At 42.7% G+C, this 19,932-nt stretch overlaps 2 protein-coding genes across 6 annotated transcripts in view; one reads left to right on the top strand and one right to left on the bottom strand.

Moving 5' to 3' along the window:
- maea (macrophage erythroblast attacher, E3 ubiquitin ligase) overlaps positions 1–19,932 on the bottom strand; it is an 84,470-nt gene that overhangs the window by 16,133 nt on the left and 48,405 nt on the right. The window lies entirely within an intron of this gene.
- Positions 1–19,932, top strand: part of LOC311257699 (C-terminal-binding protein 1) — a 34,643-nt gene that overhangs the window by 2,282 nt on the left and 12,429 nt on the right. Inside the window, exon 1 of one of the 5 annotated variants that reach the window (XM_084353517.1) lies at positions 320–419. The exons of 2 other annotated variants lie outside the window; for them this stretch is intronic. In XM_084353517.1, the coding sequence (XP_084209643.1) occupies positions 350–419 (70 nt within the window). In that variant the 5' untranslated portion in view covers positions 320–349. Of the gene's footprint in view, positions 1–319; positions 420–7,858; positions 8,093–19,932 lie in introns of those variants that run through there. 2 more of the 5 variants (XM_084353521.1, XM_084353518.1) reach the window with 2 other exon arrangements.

Genomic DNA, 19,932 nt, shown 5'->3' with positions numbered 1-19,932 from the left:
GAATCCTGAATTATGTTGTAATCCAGGGTAAAGTCAAATGTATAACATCTACAGTACAATTTAAATCCACCACTAATAAGTTGAAATATTTTGAAATATGGAGACAAAATAAAGACAGATATTGTGGAGTTTCAGATATTTAAAATATAGTTTGCAGTCCGTGAGTGCAGCCAGTGAATCCTCTACACCCACTCCTTATCCTGGCCACATTTCTTTTCCTGTGCGAGCGAGAGAACACCCTCCCCCCAGCTGCGGTGAACATATTGCCATTGGCCGCCGTCCAGTGCCAGGCTGTGCTGATTGGCTGGCATGAACTCTAATCGCTTACAATTGGCCCATTATCTGCTGCATGCCCCACCCCCCGGCCGGCTGTGGAACAAAGTGGAACAGTGGACACACAGAGAGGAAGGTGATGCAAGGTTTGTGATGTATTTCTGGCCCCCTATCAAGTGCTTCCTGTGTGTAGTGTGTGTGTGTGTGTGTGTGTGAACGTGTGCCAGTGTCTATGTGTGTAAAAACGCATGAGTTTACGTGATCGTAGCGGCTTTGCTCGCGGCTCGGCTCTGCACCGCGTTCAGGTTTTGAACAGACAACTCTGTGCCAGGCTGAATAACGGGGGAGTGACTCTGGGCATGTGTGTGCGTACAGTATGAAGGCTCGCTTCTGTGTGTGCGAGTGTTTATTTATGTTTGTGTGTGTACAGTGTGTGTGACAGGAGGATTATTATTTAACCATGAATGATTGGAGGAGAAATGGATATTTCAGCCTCTTTAATGAGGGATTTCAGTTATTTTTTTAATGTTGGTGCAATTTAATGAATCTAGATGAGTCTTTAATTCTCAAGGATGCCATAAACTGTAAACTCATTTATAAAAGAGTCGTACCTTCAAATGATATCTTAAGTAAAACCTTATCCCGATGTGAAGATACTATATCTGATCACACACATCGCTTACTTGTCCTGCTGTTTGTATTGGAGTACGAAGGCTTTGAAGCGTACGTCCTCTGAACCAAGGCCGGGCTGTTCACTCCTCATATGACCATCTTCACAAGCACACATTTACAGTTAAAGAGGCGAGGAAGAACGAGCTAAACTCACTCTTATCGCAGTACAAAAATATATATTATGCTAGAAATTGAGTGCAAAAACTGAACATTTTAAGTTCTGTCAACTGTGCGTTTAGAAAAGAAGAAGTTTTTTAGAGTAGAAGACTTTTTGTTCCTATTGATGAACAGCTTCAAGTCACTCTTTATGTCTGACAGGCAGATGTTGTGTAGTCCATCAGAGATTTCTCTTTAAACAAGCTCAGGCAACTTTTTAGAAACTGATAAACTAAGTGAAGTGGAGCTGAATGCGGAATGATTTGCAACAAAGGTCTCTGATCAGACCGGGAACTGGTGATGTTGTGGTTCATGGTCGGCATCACAATCCCCGAGCCACAGAAGAACCCAGCTGGAAGTTTTCATGATCGTTTAATGAAGAATTATTAAGTACAGTTAAGTATTTAAGTACAGTTTTTAGGTATTTGTACTTGTTGATAAAGGTTGTCAGTCTTCCAGGTCATGGTAGTTCTTAGTGCTGTATCGTAGGTCGGTTGTACTTTACTATTTCCATTTTCTGCTAGTTTTTACTTACGTTCCACTACATTTTTGAGGCAACTGCTGTACTTTGTACTTCATAACACCACCAAAACACATTTTATAATAATTTCTTTTTTCAGCACTCAAAAACAAACAATGTTAATGTATGTATAATTTACTTGTATTCATACATGTAATGACAGAAAAATTGTTTAGTTAATAGTTTAAGATTGAACTTTCATATCAGATATGTGAAGACTTTTACTCGAGCACTATTTGGGTGGGTGATCTTCACTTTTACCAAAGTAATTTCATTACTTTTATGTCATCAAAGTCTGACTTTTGGGTACTTTTAATTTGAATCTCTGTGGGTTTTTGGACTGTTGGTCAGACAGAGTGAAGAGTCTCCATCATCATTTTCTGACACATAATAGAGCCAGTGACTAACTGAGAAAACAGATTATTTAATAGTAATAAAGAATCATCTGATGTAACCCTCAAGTATCCAGTCTGTCTACTCACCCACATGCTGATGGATTCGTAGTCCACAAAACATTTCAGGTGTTGCAGTATTCTCCTTTACAACTGATGTAGATGGGAACAACCAAAATCACACATTACATGGCTCCATATAGCTCATCCAACATAATTCAAGTCTCTGGAAGCAAAGAGGTCCCAAACTGATTTTAAAAGATGTTATTTACACCATAGATTCACAGTCAAGCTGCTACAGTGAACACTTCGGGTTATAAAGCGTGGAGATACAGTACCATCTTTTTAAATCAGACATTTTATGTTTTTTTTTTTTGCTGTAACGCTGTTTTTCTGTGAAGCTCCAGAAATGTTTTGTGGATTACGAACCTTCACCTGACTTTCCATCAGCGAGAGGATGAGATGATAATGACTGAATTTTCTTTTTTTTTTTGAGTGAACTTATCCTTTAACAATAATGCGACAGGGGGACTGTGGTTGATATTAGATATTTTTTGTTCTCTATTGAGAGAGGTGACCTGTTTTTTATCTATCAGACAATATCTCTCACATTAATATTGCTCTGTAAGATTAATGAACTTCACTTTCCTCGTCCTCCTCCTCCTCCACTCCCTTGCCATTCTCCTAATTTGCTTTTTTTTTACTGCTTCCTCTTCCTATCCACCTCTCACCTCTCCTCTATTCTTCCTCCTTACCCTCATTCTTCTTTTCTGACATCCTGTTTCCCCGTTCGACTCTTTTGTTTCTGTCCTGCCGGTCCTATGTGCCTATTCCACCTCCGTTCCCTCTTCTCTTCCTCCGTCCTCTCCCTTTCTTCTACACTCGGGTTAGACTCTTCATGCGGTACCCGTCTCCTCCTACAGTAGATCACATCCCTTGTTTCTCCTGTATCCATTCTCTCCTCTGCTGTGGCATCTACATTGTTCTGCAGCTCACTGTCAGTATCCATAAATCCAATTTGCTGTCTCTCTGTGTGTGTGCCTGCATCTGCACGTTTACAGCTAGTAAGATGGCCACTGTGTGTTTCTTCTGTGTGAGCATCTGCTGCCCTGTGTGTGTGTGTGTGTGTGTGTGTGTGCACGCTCGGTTGCAGCTACACTTTTTGCATCATGTGTATTTGTGTTTGAACCTGCACTGCGAGTGTGTCGGTGCATTTGTTTTGCACGCAACATGCTTGTGCGAGTGTACATCGATTTCTCTGTGCACATACAGAGCATGTATGTTTGTAATCAGGCGTGTTTGTGTGCACGTGTGTGTGTGTCAGTGATAGCTCCAGGTCCAGCCAGCTGTCAGTCTTGATAAGGCCAGCGGTTGGGAGGCGTTAGTCGGGGCTGCCGCTCGCCTGGCCTCCGCTTGGTGGATCTGCTGAGAAGGAGCTGAACCATTAGACACGCTGCAGTGACTACAGAGAGAGGAGAAGGGGGTGGGAGGGCGGGGGTGTGGAGATGTATGGCGGAGCGAGGTGGAGATGGAAAAAGAGAGTGAAAGAGATGTGGGAATGCGTAGTGGGGGGTGACTGAGTGCGAGTGAGATCGAGAGAGAAATTTGGGAGGGATGGACGATGGAGAGCGAGATGGGCAGATGGAAAAACAGGAGGTAAAGAGAGAGAGAAGAGAGAGGCGAGGTGAGGGAGGAAGGAAGGTAGATAGGGAGGAGTGATAAGGAGAGGAAAGGGTGTAACTGTTAATGTCCACCCTCGCAAACATGCAAACAAAATGTAAGGCAGTGAAATCTCTCTCTCTCCTCTGCCTGCCTTTTCTTCCCCTCACTTCATCGCTCTACTTTTGCTCCTTTCCCCTCATGAGCAGCATTAAATAATCTGCCGATCACAAGTTGTTCCTTTAATCTGGGGAGCAGTTGTTCTCCCGTCCTCGCTCATGTTTTTCCCCCGTGTAGCCAGAGGAGTCCAGATACTGTCTCCCTGCACTGTCGACTCCTCTCTCCATCCTTGTTTAGAAATACTGTATGTTTCAATTTCCTTTATCTCCTGGGGAACATTTGTCTCTTGCGTGGTGAGGAGGTGGTCGGGGTGAAGTTGCCATCGGCCAGCACGATAAATGTGCCTGTAGCTCCTCCCATTATTGACTCCATGTTGTCAGTTTGAATTTTGGTCTAAAAACTGAACCTGCTTCATCTATTCCTTGTTATACAGTGTTATATTTAGGCTTTGAGACAATACCATTCATGTCAACTATAGTATTGTGGAGATGTTTGTCAAATAATAAATGAATCAGTTTAGCTATTTAATTGGTATATTTTGTTGAGTTTAATATATCATGGATATTACTTTATGTCCAGGCATTTGGCAGCTCAAGTGCTTCTTCTTCAAACAGGAAGTGGCTGCAAAGTAAGCAAAATCCGATGTCCCCCCTCTCACAAAGCCCTAAAATCCCATTGCAAACCTGATTAACTTTTTTTCATCAAGATCCCCCGGTATTCACTGAGAAACCACACTGACACAGAGCGAGAGTAGAAACAAGGACGTTACTCAAGTTGATGAGAAGCTGTGTTGTTACATAGATCTGTTATTGAATGCAACATGGAGGCTCCGTCGTCTGAACCCCGGTGGCCAACGTTTAACTGCAGCACATTAGACACACTCCTTCTATTTTTACCTTTCACAATAAGAGTCCCGTATACCAGTTACTCTGGTCAAATGCTTATTAGGGGAAACTTAAATTCACTTAGATCGTTTCACTAACTCAATAAAACAGTTTACAACTTGTTAGATGGATGTTATTCTGCCCAGTCACAGAGCACTTTATTTTAAGATTTGTTCGAGCGAGAGTGAATGAAGGTCCTGTGACCTGGTGCAGTTTTGTTATTTAATAGTCTATGTGTTGTTACAAACATACAAATGTTTGTATATGCTGTCATTATAATTCACTGAAAGAGAATCAGAATCAGCCACAATCAGAATCGGCAGGTCAGACCTTTAAAAGAAATTAATGTTGCAATAGAAAATTGCAGTCGATGCATTTCTTAGATTTTAAGCTCGGGGAGGTTAACATGAGGTTTTTCTTGCCTCAGATATGATCAACAACACATTTTGTTGGACTTTTTGAAGTGTTGAGTATAAAAGAGGAACAAGCCACCAGGGACAGGCTCGGGTCTGAGCAGAGTGGCTGCCAGCTGCAATTCAAAAGATGACTTCAAGTCAACTTTTGCATGACAAACATATGGGGTTTTACAACTTCCCCACTCTGCTGCTGCCTCTGAGATAAGACACTTCCTCCTTTGCCACGTGCTGCTGTGTGAGTGTGCTGTGCATCTAGAGGTGGTAGTAATAACAACTGGACTCAGTGTGAATGTTCCTGCACACAAAATATGCGATTGTCATGCGATTGTGTTTTTTGGACCACAGGTTTTTGCTTCACCTTCACAGTGACAGTAGTTTGAGTGTTTACTTCTTGTTTTGAGGAATAAGTGAGTCATGTCTTCTCCCACGGTGACTTCCCCCATCTGGTGTGGACATCGGTAAATGAACACGGTGACTCGTGGTGCTGCTGGTGTTTGCCTGCAGCACTCTAGCAGGCAGCAGTCACACAACCCACCACATGTAATTTCGTTTTGAGCCTTTCACTACATGCAACCTTGCTGACTTTTGATTAGGCATAATTCCCGTCAGATTTCTCTGCTCGCTGACTCATGAGTGATTTAAAAGAGTGTGATGAACCTAACAGCTGGAGAGGAGAGGCCGCAAATCTCCAGTTGGATTATTTTATCAAGGCGCTATCTACTCTTTAAAGGGAGCCAGAATTACCATGTGTGGCCACGCTCTGCTATCTAAATACAGCAAAAAAACAAGGAGGAGCATGTAGCTCATATTCCTTAGAAGATGAAAAGTAACTTTTAATCAAAATCTGTTTCATCATTGTGTTTATAACGAAGCCAGCAGCTGACGGGAATGATTGATGAGAACGGTGGGATGATAACATACGACAAAGGTCATGAGTCAGCCTACTGACAGAGTTGAAAACAAGTCTTTCTCTGTCTCCCCGCCTCTTTTTGGATTTGAACAACTCACCCACTGGCTGTGTGTGACATTTACCAATAGTGAGGATGTGATGTAACCATCATTGCTGTTAAATTAGGTTAGGCCCTGCTAGTCAGGGGGGCGTCTGAGGCTGCTTATATCACTGTGGTTATCAAGTGGCCAAGTGTAGATGAGAGTAACTGTAACATCACAACTGCAGGAACAGAAAGAGCTCGAGCAGGTACGTAGGAGTCGACCAGACCAAAGCACGGGGATGGAAAGTTTAAGATATTCAAGCGGCAGAGGAGTAAAAGTATCAGCACTGCCACTAAGTTCAGTTATACAGTAATACAGCCTTAACAGGAGGACGTGTCCACGTCACATGATGACACCATGACACGCTCATGTTTACGTTCTACATGTAACAGGACATGATGTATTTTTATGGGGAAAATAATCAGTTAGAAATGAATTAAGGTGAAACAGAGAAACTTGCTGCAAAGTACAGAAGTAATGAGATATCGCGTGCGAGTGTTTGTTACTTGTACATCGACTGGCCGATATTATCAGCTGATACCGGCCGTTCATAGCACTCGGTATCGGCATATATGTTGTCCGTTATATGGTGATATGAAAACATTTTTAGTTTGTTTAATGTTTTTTTTTTTCAGACAAGATTATAGAAACACACTGTTTTTACTAGTCGGATTGATCATACATGTACTTAAAGGTGAAAACGCACTGCTGTAAATAATGAAGAGGTGCCACAATGAAAGTGATGTCATTCTATTTTGTCCATTTGTGTCTTTTACCACTCAAAATATATTTAAATATTTAATACCCAGAACAGTATTTTGAAACTGTTTTGTACCTTCTTGATATCTTTAAAGAGTCTTCAGCGCTTATATGCACTGTTTGTATGTATGTATACGTATTATAATAAATCACACAGCAGATAAGTCGGTAAGACTTATCGTTCAGTACTAAATGTGAATTTAAAGGCTGTTAGTAAATAACTGAAATGACTTTTTAAAGTTTGACTGTGCTGAAACACCAACACACCTCAACTCAGACCTGAATTTACTGTAGAAGTAAAGTTATAAAGTCAAATTAAGTGAGAACAAAACAATAAAGTTTGGTTGAGGAGCTTCTTTGTAGGGTTGATTAACCACATTAATTAGTGTCACAACATGGTCTGTCTTAGTACAATAACTGTTATGAGCTGCAGTCGTTCTCCTGATATCAGACAGAACAAGTTTTTCCTCTCTCGCTATTGTAATTGCATAACTCTTCTTTCTTTTCTTTTTTCCCCGGCCTGTCGTCTTTCAGGAAACAAAAGATGAATTTTTGCCAGCGTTGGCTCCTCCCCATTCCTGCTTCTCTCTTTCTCACACACTCTCACACACACACACACACACACACACACACACACACACACACACACACACACACACTTCACCCCCCCTTTCCCCCGTCATCTCTTTTACACTCTCTTGCCCTCCCGCTCCCATAAATGCAGCAGTGTTCGCATTCAGTGTGTGTGCATGTTAGTGTGTGTGTTTTCTGTGTCTGTGTCTGTGTGTGTGTGTGTTTTCTGTGTGTGTGTGTGTGTGTGTGTGTTAGTGTGTGTGTGTGTGTGTTTTTGGTGACAGAGATAGAGAGAGAGAGACGGAAAGACTAATAGAAAGTGAGAAAGGGAGGGGAGGGAGGTAGCTAGAGACGGCAGGGAGGGGAGGGAGGGAGGGGTAAGACAGATAGAGAGAGCGGGCGAGCGAGTGAAGGGGACGGAAGGGAGGGGAGAGAGAGAGAGAGAGAGAGAGAGAGAGAGAGAGAGAAAAGAGGGGGAGCACATGTGTATGCTTGTCACTAAGGGGCTGGGAGAAGGACTAAGGGAAGCGAGGTAGCTGGCCACAGCCGCCATATGCTGACTGGATTCCTGTTCATGTGTGCTGAGTGAAGACTGTAGGTTCGTGCTGTGTGCTGGCCGGCCGGGGAAACACACCATGGGAAGCTCACATCTCCTCAACAAAGGCATGCCTCTAGGTAAACAACCAGCACTCTTGCTTTTATGTGGGGGCACTGTGTGTGTGTGTGTGTGTGTGTGTGTCTGTGTGTGTATGTCAACATTTATGAACTACAGTGTACATTATTCTGCCTTCCTCCTCCTCCCCTCCCCCTTCTCTCTCTCTCTCTCTCTCTCTCTCTCTTCCTCTCCCTTTTTCCGTCTCCTCCTCCTCCTCCTCCTCGTCTCTTCTTAATTCTCTTTCACTCTTTTATCTTTTTTATCGCTCAGTCTCTCCCTCTGCCTCACGAGAATGGTTAGCCTTTTCTCTCTAGCTCCCGGTCTGGTGTGTGTGTGTGTGTGTGTGTGTGTGTCTGGTGTGTGTGTGTGTGTGTGTATGTGTGTGAAGAGGCAAATCTCTGCTATTGAAGGCTGCTTGAACACCTCCATTTGTGGCGACAGAAATAGATCTCTCTCTCCTTCGAGGGCTAGCAAGGACATGACACATATTTCCCTTTCATTGTGCTTCTTTCACGGAGAGCGGTAGCCTTCACGCACACACAAATCACACGCATGCATACACACACACACATACACACACACACATTCAGGGAACTCAGCTGACACACATATTCCAGTGCACACACGCATGGATTCACACACAGGTGACAGATGCACTGATATGGGCTGAAAAAGACTATTCTAGAAAATGGGATCAAGGTAGGGCTGCTAAGGAATAAGGAGGGAGGGAGGGAGGGAGGGAGGGAGGTGGTTTGGGTGTGGAGCAGGAGGAGGAGGGCGTGAGGATAAATGATCATCCACCCTGAAGCTGAATCACTGTATCTGTGGTCACCTAAATCTGGATTTCTGAGGCCGTTTCCCCCCAAAATAAACCAGCGATTGTACAAGATTGTAATCTGTGATGTCATCAACAGGCTGCGGGCTGTGTCTCTTGATGACATCAAGGATTAAAGTTGCAGCTCTGATCTTTTTTCTGTCACCCCCCCCATTTATTTTTTCCTCGCTTCGGGAGAGATCCCCACATCCGCTGTAACTGTGCCCCAACAGCTCAGAGAGTCCAAGGTCACAGGAACAACAGCTCGGAGTTACGGCTCGGGGAGGACTGCTCTTTTAAGATGCTCACTGGATCTGTTTCGGCTCCACAGTGATGATCATTAACACTTAAAGGGCCGCTTTGAATCAGTTTGTCGTTTCTGATGAATGATGGATGTGCTGTGTTATGTTTTGGAAGGCAGGGGTCCTCTGATCCACGAGTGTCGAGTCATGTCTAATCTGATTATGGAGGCCCCCGATCAGTGACACAAACAGCGTCAGTCACTCTCCCGAATGAAAGAGAAAAATCTGATTTGCTGGACAAAAGACTGAACCCTGATCTTATTGTTCGGTTTGACTTGTGTGTTTGAATCAACAGAATGATCTCATGAGCTGATTAATAGCTGCAGGCGGTTTCCTACCAGGAGGCTCCATATAGACGCTTCATTATGTCAGAGGACAAAATCGAGCAAACTGCTCATGTCGTGACAAGTTTCCAACCACACTTTAGCTCACAAGTCATGAAGCACACCTGCATGACGTAGATTAAATATAGGCTATAACAGCAATGAACACACTGTTTGTTTCAATGGATTAATAGTTGGCTTCACATCTGAAACACTACAGAACTGTTCAGAGATTTTAAATAGTCGGGCCGTTATTTGGAGATTTACATTATCAGCTTTGTGTCGGTGTTGGTAAAAATACAGCTGAAGTTATTACAACCAAATCGCTTTCATTTAGCTGACAAGTGCAGCATTTACAAACTCTGTTTGCACCTTGAAAGTTGGTTTGTGATGCACCGATGAACACAGAGAAGAGATGTGTTTATAGTATCAGAGGAAGACAACATGATTGCAATTTGCAACAGATCTTTGCTCACTACATCTAAACCTGTCTCACCCTCAGTAGTGCATTAACTTCACGTTAGGAACTTCTTTTGAAAATACAAAAGCATGAAATTATTGGTTATCTTATCAATATCGTCCATGAGAAGCAGGTATTTATCAGTTATCTCTATCGGCTGAGAAGGGTCTCTATTGTGGGTCTTTCCTGTAGATCCTTCAGTTTTTCATACATTTCTACCTACCACTGCACAGACTGTGATAAATGATGAATATTTATATTGCATAGCTGCATTCACATTCATACTGAACTGTGCCACCATCACAGATGAGCACTTGATTAAAGCAAGGTCTCATCAACCTGACTAGTGTAAAAAAAAAACAGAAAATGGACACAAGCAGGTGTAATTGACAGCACTTAGAAATCTTTAAAGCATGAAGCACTCAAAGAGGCTGTGTGCACTGAAGGCCATTGAAAGGCTTCGTCTATTAAACCTAATGCATACGAGAAAACGCTTGAGATAAAAGGTGAAGAAAGATCTATCAGCAGCTATTGAAATTCAGAGCGTTTTGAGGCATGACACATGGAATAATGGTCAGCCAATATAACACTTGCCAGTTACAGTTAAAATCTTGGAAACTACTCGTACATGTTACTGAGAAACCGTATTCACAAAGGGAAACTTAATTGAGAAGCGTGACAGTCTAGACAGGTGGCTGAATAGCAGTGCCGTCATGTACAGAAGAAATAACAGGCCTACAGTGTAACGTCCCAAAACAACAATTAGCATGTAGGCTGTAATTCAACTTGGATCTTAATGAAAAGCACAAATTACTCAGAAACATGTACCGTCGTTATTAATTTACATGTCAGCGTCAGAGTCAAGTGAGTCTGTTTCCAGTAAGACCTGCAGCTGAAACCACTCGCTCAGCTGGTGTCCATGCAGATAGCGGCCTGCAAGCTGAGACAGTTTCACTCTTGATGTCATCGCACACCAATTTATATCCGTTGTCTGCAATAAAAGGCCTGTACAGTAATGTTTAATTAGGTGACAATCATTTGCAGCAACAGTTAATTTGTTTGTTTCATCACTGATCTGAAAAATTAGAAATGTGGGAAATTAAATATGTATGTGCATCTGCTACTGACACACTGTGGATCCACTGTGATACAAAATAAACCTCATCTGGGCATACTGAGTGCGCTCAACTACAGTTCATGCTCAGTTATAGTAATAAAACAGCCATACTGACCACTAAAGCAACTGAAATACATGAAACAACATTGTGAAATCTTTCTTTTTGCTGTGAAAACCCCTGCGGGAGCACAGTTAATCTGTAATACAATAAATGCCTCACAGTCTTAATAATACATTAATATCCAGTCTGGTACCCGAACTGACCCCGATCCAACTGAACCTTCAAAGTGATTGTGACTTTCTTCTGCATATTAACAGTTAATCCAATATAACTGGCTGACGGCCATACAGTAATCCAGTTACAGCCTGTATTTACATGTAGTATTTCCTGTAGTGCAAGTATTGCCAGTGTAAACCAGAACTTCTTAACTTCTTTGGTGCATGAGAGCTCATAAATCAGAAGTGCCCACAGGTGACAATCGTCACACAGGATGTGGAAGCTATTCATTTGTTGTGCCATGTTGTACTTTGTACATGTGTTGTTTGATTGATTTTGCTTTATTTAGACTACATTTTGACAGCATTTCCTGTTCTCACCCTCACAAGTCTACAGTAAAAAAAATAATAATAATTTTTATGAGATAAAAGCTGCCACCACATTAAGTAAAGAAACAATGGCATGAAAAGGGATCTACATCTCGTCTGTGATGCTGTGAAGTGTTTCTCTGACTCTCTGGTCTCTTACTCAGTGTGGGGGTGTGCGAGGGGGCAGCCATGTGTCTGCCACTTTATAGCTTTATTGATCTGGATCTATGTAGTAGTTACAATAAAGCTCAAGTAGAACTGCTGAGGTCAGTAAAAGGCTTGAGCTGTCGGCCGTGCTACGATCTGCATACTCAGTCTTTAACTTCTCTGGTCACCGCAACAAAGCAGCTGCCAAACATTGACACATCTCCTCGTCTGTTTTGCTGCCGGTGTCTTAAAGGGAACAAAAAGCGGACAAACCTGAAATGTCTTTCTGATCCAGTACATGCAAATTAACGCCTTATATAATCATTTGTGTGTCTGTGTGTACATGTAAAGACGTCTGTGTGTGAGAGAGAGAGAGGGAGAAAGACCTGTAAGGGGAGCTTTTCTGTGTGTAAGCACTTGTATGTATCGCATCACTTCATGTTACTCATGTCAACCTGCATGGACTGCTGTGCTGAGCCTGCACCTGTATGTCTGTATATGTGGGTGGGGTGGAGTGTGTGTGTGTGTGTGTGTGTGCGCGTGTGTGTGTGTGTGTGTGACAGCATATGGAGCAGGGAGGACTGGTGGTGAGGGAGATATCTGTCTTCTCCTCTTTCCTACCTGGGAACTGAAGTGTGGGCAGAGAGAGCAGCAGAAGACAAAATGAAGGAATAAAAGGTGCAGAACCTGAACCTGAACACTTTGTATCTGGATGTTCAGGCATTAAAATACAGCGGTGATATAAAACACAGCTTTTCTTATTCTTTGGGGAACGGACAGGACACGAGAAAAAGGGAAATGACAAGGGAGATAAAGGAAGCCTGGGGAACCGAGTCTGAAATGAGCGATGGAGATCTGAAAATGAGGCAACGAGAGATGAAGGCAGGTCGAGATCAACACCGAGGGGCTGAAAGACGAGGATATAGGGGCTTTTAAACCACACCGTGTTGCTGCATGCCACAAGAGCCAGTAACATCGTAAATCAGCCGCGCCGAGGCTCAGTGGTTGATTGCTACAGTCGCAGGCGGGTGGCTGATCACAGGTGCTGACAGCAATCCTCCCCTCTTTTTTCTGTCCCACACAACGAAAAAATACAAACACTGGAGCTAAAATGCGAATGTGTCGACTCACCGGGGTTCAGCTTCAGTTCAGTCGGAAACAGATTTAATTTAACTCAGGAAGTCTGACCTTATTTCAGACCCAAAACAAACAAACAAAGACAACGTTTCAGAGCAGCCAGTTGTGTGGCTATGACTGAACAGCTTTTGTTGAGGAGGTCATGAGCTTGAACAGACTGAAATACATCGTATGTCTGATCTGGGGAGAGAAGCAGCAAATCTCATGTTTAAGAAGCTGGTACGAGCAAACACCTAAAGGTCCAGTGTGTAGGATTTAGGGGGATCTATTGGCAGAAATGTAATTTGATATTAATACTTACGTTTTCATTAGTGTGTCATCGCCTAAAACTAAGAATCGTTGTGTTTTTGTGACTTTAAAACCAGCTCGTATTTACAGTTGAGCTGGTCCTCTTCACAGAGTCCACCATGTTTCTATAGTAGCTCTGAACAGACAAACCAAACACTGGCCTGAGAGACGGCCTTTTGTGTTTTGCACATTTTTAGCGACCACTGTAGGGGGATGGTGGCACGAGGGGTATTCAGTTTGTTACAATGGGCGACCACGCCGCTCGATGCTGCGCAGTCCTGCACACTGGACCTTTAAGTGATGAATAACATTCATCAAAATTGTCAATAATAATTATTTTCTTTTGATTTATAAATGGATTTATCATTATAGCTCTGTTTCCATCATCGATTAATAACAATGCTGAGCTAAATGTTTTCTCCGTTGATACATCATTTTCTGAATCCATAACATATGGATTGGAAAACATTCAGCACACTGAGATGTAAAACAGAGAAAAACAGCAAATTATCAAAACTGAACAGGAGTAACGAGGGAATTTCTCATTAAAGACGCAATCCGTAACATTTCCACATTAAAATGTCTAAAAACAACCAGACCTTCGACTTACACTTGTGTTTCCGCCAACGTTTGAACCCAGAGAAATCTGTCATTTTAAAAGTAAAAGTAACCAAATGTTTTCCGTTTGGTCGCTACAACTTCCAGAGAAACATCTGATGATGCATCAGAGAGGGAAGGAAGTCAGCGCAGATGACTGAACGTAACATGAAGAAAACTTTAAAACATTATCTCATCAACGCACAATGGCGGTCGTTGAACAATGAAGACAACAACTCCCATGATCCCACGCTACTTCACAACACCCTGTGGCACAAAATACATACTGTGCTTTGAATTGAGTATTATTTTATTTTTATCATACCAGGTCCTGATGCTCTGGACGTTAAACCTCTTGTTATGTGTTGTGACACACTGCTGCTGTGGTTCTTCAGTGTCGGTCAGAGTCGTGGACTTGCAGCTTGTTTTGGCAGATCACTCTCTATCGATGCTGACAGACTTCCCGGTGACCGGCACATTTAAAACACATGAAAATCGCCGATCTTTGACTTTGTCTCAGATGACTGGCAGTCGGAAAACACTGTCTCCTTCCTCTGGGACTAAAATCCAGCTGTTCTTGTGAGCTGGTCAGTGACGGCTGGATACTGGCCGACTGCGGGGCTTTCCCACTGGCTCGCATGATTCAGTCCCAGCAGTCACTGGCAGATGCTTTTTCCATCTCTAAATGTCACTCAGGCGGCTTTAGCGTCAATTTGGTGCGATTGCACATTTTCCAAGGGATGCAATTTGCATATTGCAGGGGGGGGGGGGGGGCACATCTCAAAAGCAGAGTTGTTAATATGCAGATAAACTTAAATCATCATCAAGAAACTCATGATATTAATATATTTTTGATCACGACCACTGCATGGCCGTGGTATTTACCAAATAGAGTCATGAATCTGAATTAAAGCGTAGTTGCAGAGAGACCCTGGACGGATGATGAGCAGAGCTGGAGCTGTGGCCGCCGTTGGCTGTCAAGAGGCCTGTTTGCGCTGTGAAAGCTCACAGCGGTCGCCCAACCCCGGGGCTACGGGGGTGTAGAGAGAAGAGTGCACTGGAGTATTGAATATAATGAGAGGCGGGGGGGGGGGGGGGAAGCAGAGATGGATGAGGTTTTAAGGTTTTAGAAAGTGAGAGAAACGTCTGAGCAATTATTTAATATAATGAAGAATTTAATGAGTGTTTAATGTGACTAGAAAGCGAGAAAACACATTAAATAAAAGAGACCGGGAGATTATGGACATTTGAGTTCGTTTCATTTTAAAGAGAGAGAGAGAGAGAGAGAGAGAGAGAGAGAGGATTAATATTAACAGCACTGTACTGACGTTTGTGTGTGTGTGTGGGAGACAGGGGCAGGATGAACGGGTGTTTTATCATGTAGTACAACTCAGCACTCAGTCAGTCAGTAGTGCTGATCCTTCCAAGGTCATGCTTGGTGCTGGAATGAGAGCTATTTCCTCCCTCTCGCTGACCAAGTGTGAGTCGGAGAAACGTCTGGAATCTCTGCTGCTGCTTTCTGAAAACTCTGCTGCAGAAAACTGACACGACTGACCAGATTTCAGTACTTTGTACGAGCTTGTTTCTTTACACATGCCATCTCTGAATCGCACTTTATTCCTGAGGGTTTCTGCTCTGAAAGAAATGAGTCTGTAGGCCATAATACTGTCGAAGGCAGCATCTGCAGGCGAGGTTGCCACTTATGATTACATCTGAGTTACAATAGAGGTTGTGTTGAAGCCTGAGAGCACTTTTTGCTGTCGCTGAATGCCAATTTCTCAGCTATGCACCATCGATTTTATATTGATGTGTAAGTGCAACGGCCTCCAGGCAAATCCTATTATGGAGAGCTAATGTTTTACCAGCTCACATAAGGCACTGTGAGCAGGATTTGAGTTTCACCTTATTGGTCTTACTGCGCGGCTTCATCGGATCAGGTTTCATGCCGTTTTCTGACGATGACGATGAGAAGATAATACAGAAATTGAGCGATGTGATTGTGTTAAGATGTGGGCTGTCTTTGCTTCTTTGAAGCCTCAGAGAGCTGCAGAAAATGCAGTTTTTCATCCTTTAAAGTCGTTTGAAATAAAGTGCTTTTATCTTTATACAGTCAAGGGTCAATTGAGACTCGTCAGTATTACAACATGCTCTGTGTCTCTCTAACTGATACAATACTGTAGTTTTACAGTAAATGTACTGTATTGGATTGATTGGTTTAATTACTGGGTATATCTTGTTTGTTGGTTGGTTGGTTGGTTTGTCAGCAGGATAACACAAAAACTGATGAACTTATTTCCACGAAACTTGGACGGAGGATGTGTCTCGGCCCAGAATAGACCCCACTAACTTTTGGTGTGGATCCTGATAAAGGGACGTTTTTCTCAGTTTTTTTGGACATCGTGCGTTTCTCGCCATTTTCTTGAATTTCTCAGGGAATAATTCATGGATCCTGATGAAAACAATCAGGCATGTATAGGTGGCTGCAGTGAGTACAATTTGATGCAGATCCAAATAAAAGTCTGGATCTAGGTTTGGATTAAGCTTGATTGAATTAAAAGGGACAGTTGGGCCTTGGTGGAGGTATACGATCTACAGAGAGAGGATTTTATACAATTAGTTCACACTGTAAACCTTAACACTCATCAAATACAGCTGCTTACATGAAGTATTTTTTCAGATAAGTTTCTAAGTTGCTAATGTGAAGATCAAACCTGTGCATTTCTAGCTGTGTTGATCTGTGAACTAAAAGCTAAAACGTGTTAATTCTCAATACAAATATTATTGTACTGTTAATGTCAGTGTTGAATTCCCGATCCTAAATGTTATGCACCGACATATTCCTTGGTTACAGTGACAGGCTCTGTGTACACGCTCAGCTCGACTGCTGCGTGATGCATGCAGCAGGAAGTACGCCGTTTTAAAAATAGCTCATAAGTATGTTGTTTAAAAACAATGATTTTTTTTAAGTAGCAGAGGTTTTCTTAAAGTATTCCTCTCAAATGTAAATACTGACTTTTAGAAAATACAGTATAGACTCGCAACAGATCCATGAATCCTGTTCTCTAAACACAGTTTTCTGTTGTAGCCAAACCCTGAACACGGCAGCACGCTGGAGCATGAACCAGAAATGCATGTAAGCACTGTGTACATTATTTCCCCATGCATGCACACTGGATCACTCTCCCTCAGTCTGTTTAAAAAAACATCACCTCATTTGCAAGCCTGCGCTAAATCTGTAGGAACTGACTTTATATGACAGCATTTGATACAAGAAAGAGGAAGATCATCCGTCTACATTTGTTCAGGGAGTTTTTTTTTAGTACCTCCCTGCTTGTTATTCATATTATTCATGCAGCTATACTTATTCACTCCTGGGAGGTGCCCAGTACAAGGCGGTCCTCCCCTTCTGGTCACTGAGCTGCTCTATCGGAGCAGATGAAAGCAGAAAAAGACCAGAAAATTACAGCGACTAACTGAAAATTGTGTCAACACATTTCCACGCAACAACAATGATCAGAATATGTTTAAAGCCGTATTTCATGCCTCCAAAATCAGAAAGCAGCGGCGTCTCGCTGAACTATTTTGCTGAACAATCATACCAGAAGAAACCAGTCGACAGAAGATACAAATGTTTCTACAGCAGGAGCTTTCATTAGCAATGCAACCACGAAGACATGCTGCATTTAATTTAAATAAGCCCAAACACCCTTATTTCTATTGTGATAAAAGATATGTGCAACTTATTTACACCTTTTTCTTAAGATTGTTGAAATGCATTCTGGGAAACATGAACTCACATGAACTCGATAACTGCATCTGCAGTAAAAATATAGGGCAGATGAAGGAGGCGAGGAAAACAGGTGAATTCCAACACTTCATCACAAAAACACAACGGGAAAGCAGTGAAATCAGAGATCACTGATATGTACTGTTGGTACAGGGTTTTTCCTTTAATGTATTTCACTCGCAGGCCACTTAATGATAGCCGCTGAGAGAAGTGTGCTGCTCAGTTTCCCTGCCCAGAGTCTCCAAATTAATTTGCAGGTTCGCAGCAGCCAAATTTCTGTCCACACATCTGATTCGCTGGGATCCTTGGCATTCAAAATACCGTGGAGACCGGAGAATGCTGATTTTTAAATGACTGGTTTAATGATTCCCCTACTTTCCCATGCAACTGGAAAATGGTCTCGAATCGAGGGAATGCCAGCTGTGCGTCCCTCTGGAGGAATGAGTCTCCAAGAAAGTTTTAGGCGGAATATTCTGAGAGAAATAACCGAGGTGTTTGCTTATGCGAGATGTCAGCCTGCACATCTCGGATGGAAACAAGTCAGGATTGAGTGATGGGCAGAGTCGGCATCAGCAAAAACAGGCACAACTCTGCACTTATTCCATCTACAGGCCTGTCAAAACTTTGCATGTCAGAGACCCAATTACGTCCACTGTTTAAGATTTTCCCCTGAATCTACTGTACATCTGTCCGTCTCTCAGATGTCTTGTTTCTCAATCAGTATGTCTGTCAGTCACCTGGAACGATTAACCCTTCAGTTACCAGAGGAAAGACAGAAATCCCAGCAGATTGCAGAAATGAATAAATGCAACTCCCATCGACCCTGCTGTTGCTCAACCTGAACAAAGGCCCACTAGTGAGGTCTATCTGCCTTGTTAAGTGCCACTTATCCTCCTGTAAGGTCTGGCAGCCCTCTCAGGGTGATGGTTAAACGTGAAAAGATTTAATAAAACATCCTCTTGCTCTCTCTTACTCTGTTATTGACAGATTTGAGGCACTGGCTGTCTCTCATGACACAGATCTTACGACCTTACATGAACTGCTGGACTCCTTAGGGCCTGACCAGACAGAACACACATAGGTGCCTCGTGTTCTGGACGCCTGGAGCGCCTCGCAGGAGTGCTATTGATGTCTTGATCTGAAAAACTTCAACTCAGAGCAGAAATGCAAGAGACGTCATTGTCAAACTGCCCAGACTCATCCTAAAATAAGTATAGTATTAAGCTTTGAACTAACCACGGTCCAGGCACAGCTCGCCAAGTTTGTACGTTCTGCGCCTGCATGAAAGGAAATACCTCTCTGCGGATATACAAACCGTTGTTATGATTAAGCAGCTTTTTGGCACCACTCTCGCTAATATAGCCGCTTCTGATCGTGAATATGTCTGTAGAAAGGTTGCAAATGGCACACGCGAAGAGGCGGAGGAGAAAAATATGGAGAAACTGCTTTTTGTTGCATATTCATAAGATCTTATTCAAGATCTGCTTCATAACAGACAACTGAGGCAGAATCTAGAGCTTCAGGCTTCATGTGCATGTTTGTTTTTGGGTCAAGATCGCCAAATGTTTTCAAAGTAAGTGGCTCCCAAAAGTCACTTTAATTGGTCCACAGGGGTGAACACTTAGAGTCACCATGAGTATATGAGAACTTAATCATTAAGGTAATGTGAACGGGATGAAATACAAAAGGGCTCTTCATCAATTTAAATTCTGCAGGGATAATCTGAATGTCCGAGGGCAAGTTTTTTGTTTCAAATGCTCCAGATTATTTATCACCAGCCTACCTACAGAAGCCTTTTCATCCATTTTACCAATTACTGCCTGTTTCAACGAGACAGCAAACTTCATTTTAAAAAGTCATTAGTAATTAAACTGAAACAATAAAATCTTTTAAAGTAAAAAAGGCGAGAAACAGCTGTGAAACATGACCTCTCCCAACAGGAATTAGCTCTATTGCAGACAGCCAGCTGCTCCGGCGAAGTCTTTTTTTCTTCATCTTCACGCTTATTGTCACAGTTGTCATAGCAACTGCGTCAGTCCAGAGCAGCATTATGGGATGCAGATGAAGCAGGACCTCGTCTGTGGCCAGGAGCAACAGCAGCGTATCTTCAGCTTTAGATTTCATAGCCGACAACAGCAGAAGAAAAGCTGAAAGATACGACCGAGCAGACTAATGCACGCCTGCAGGTGTAATAATACACAGCAGAGAAAAATTACCCTTTTTTCCAAAACAACATTTCTAATTTCTCGGAGGGAGATTGCAGCTGTGTAGGTGTTTCATCACAACAATAAGAAACAACGCTG

Source organism: Pagrus pagrus (assembly GCF_965226575.1).
Source record: "Pagrus pagrus genome assembly, chromosome: 5".
NCBI lineage: Eukaryota > Metazoa > Chordata > Actinopteri > Spariformes > Sparidae > Pagrus > Pagrus pagrus.
The sequence above is the reverse complement of the archived record's forward strand: the minus strand, read 5'-3'. Positions and strand labels throughout refer to the sequence as shown.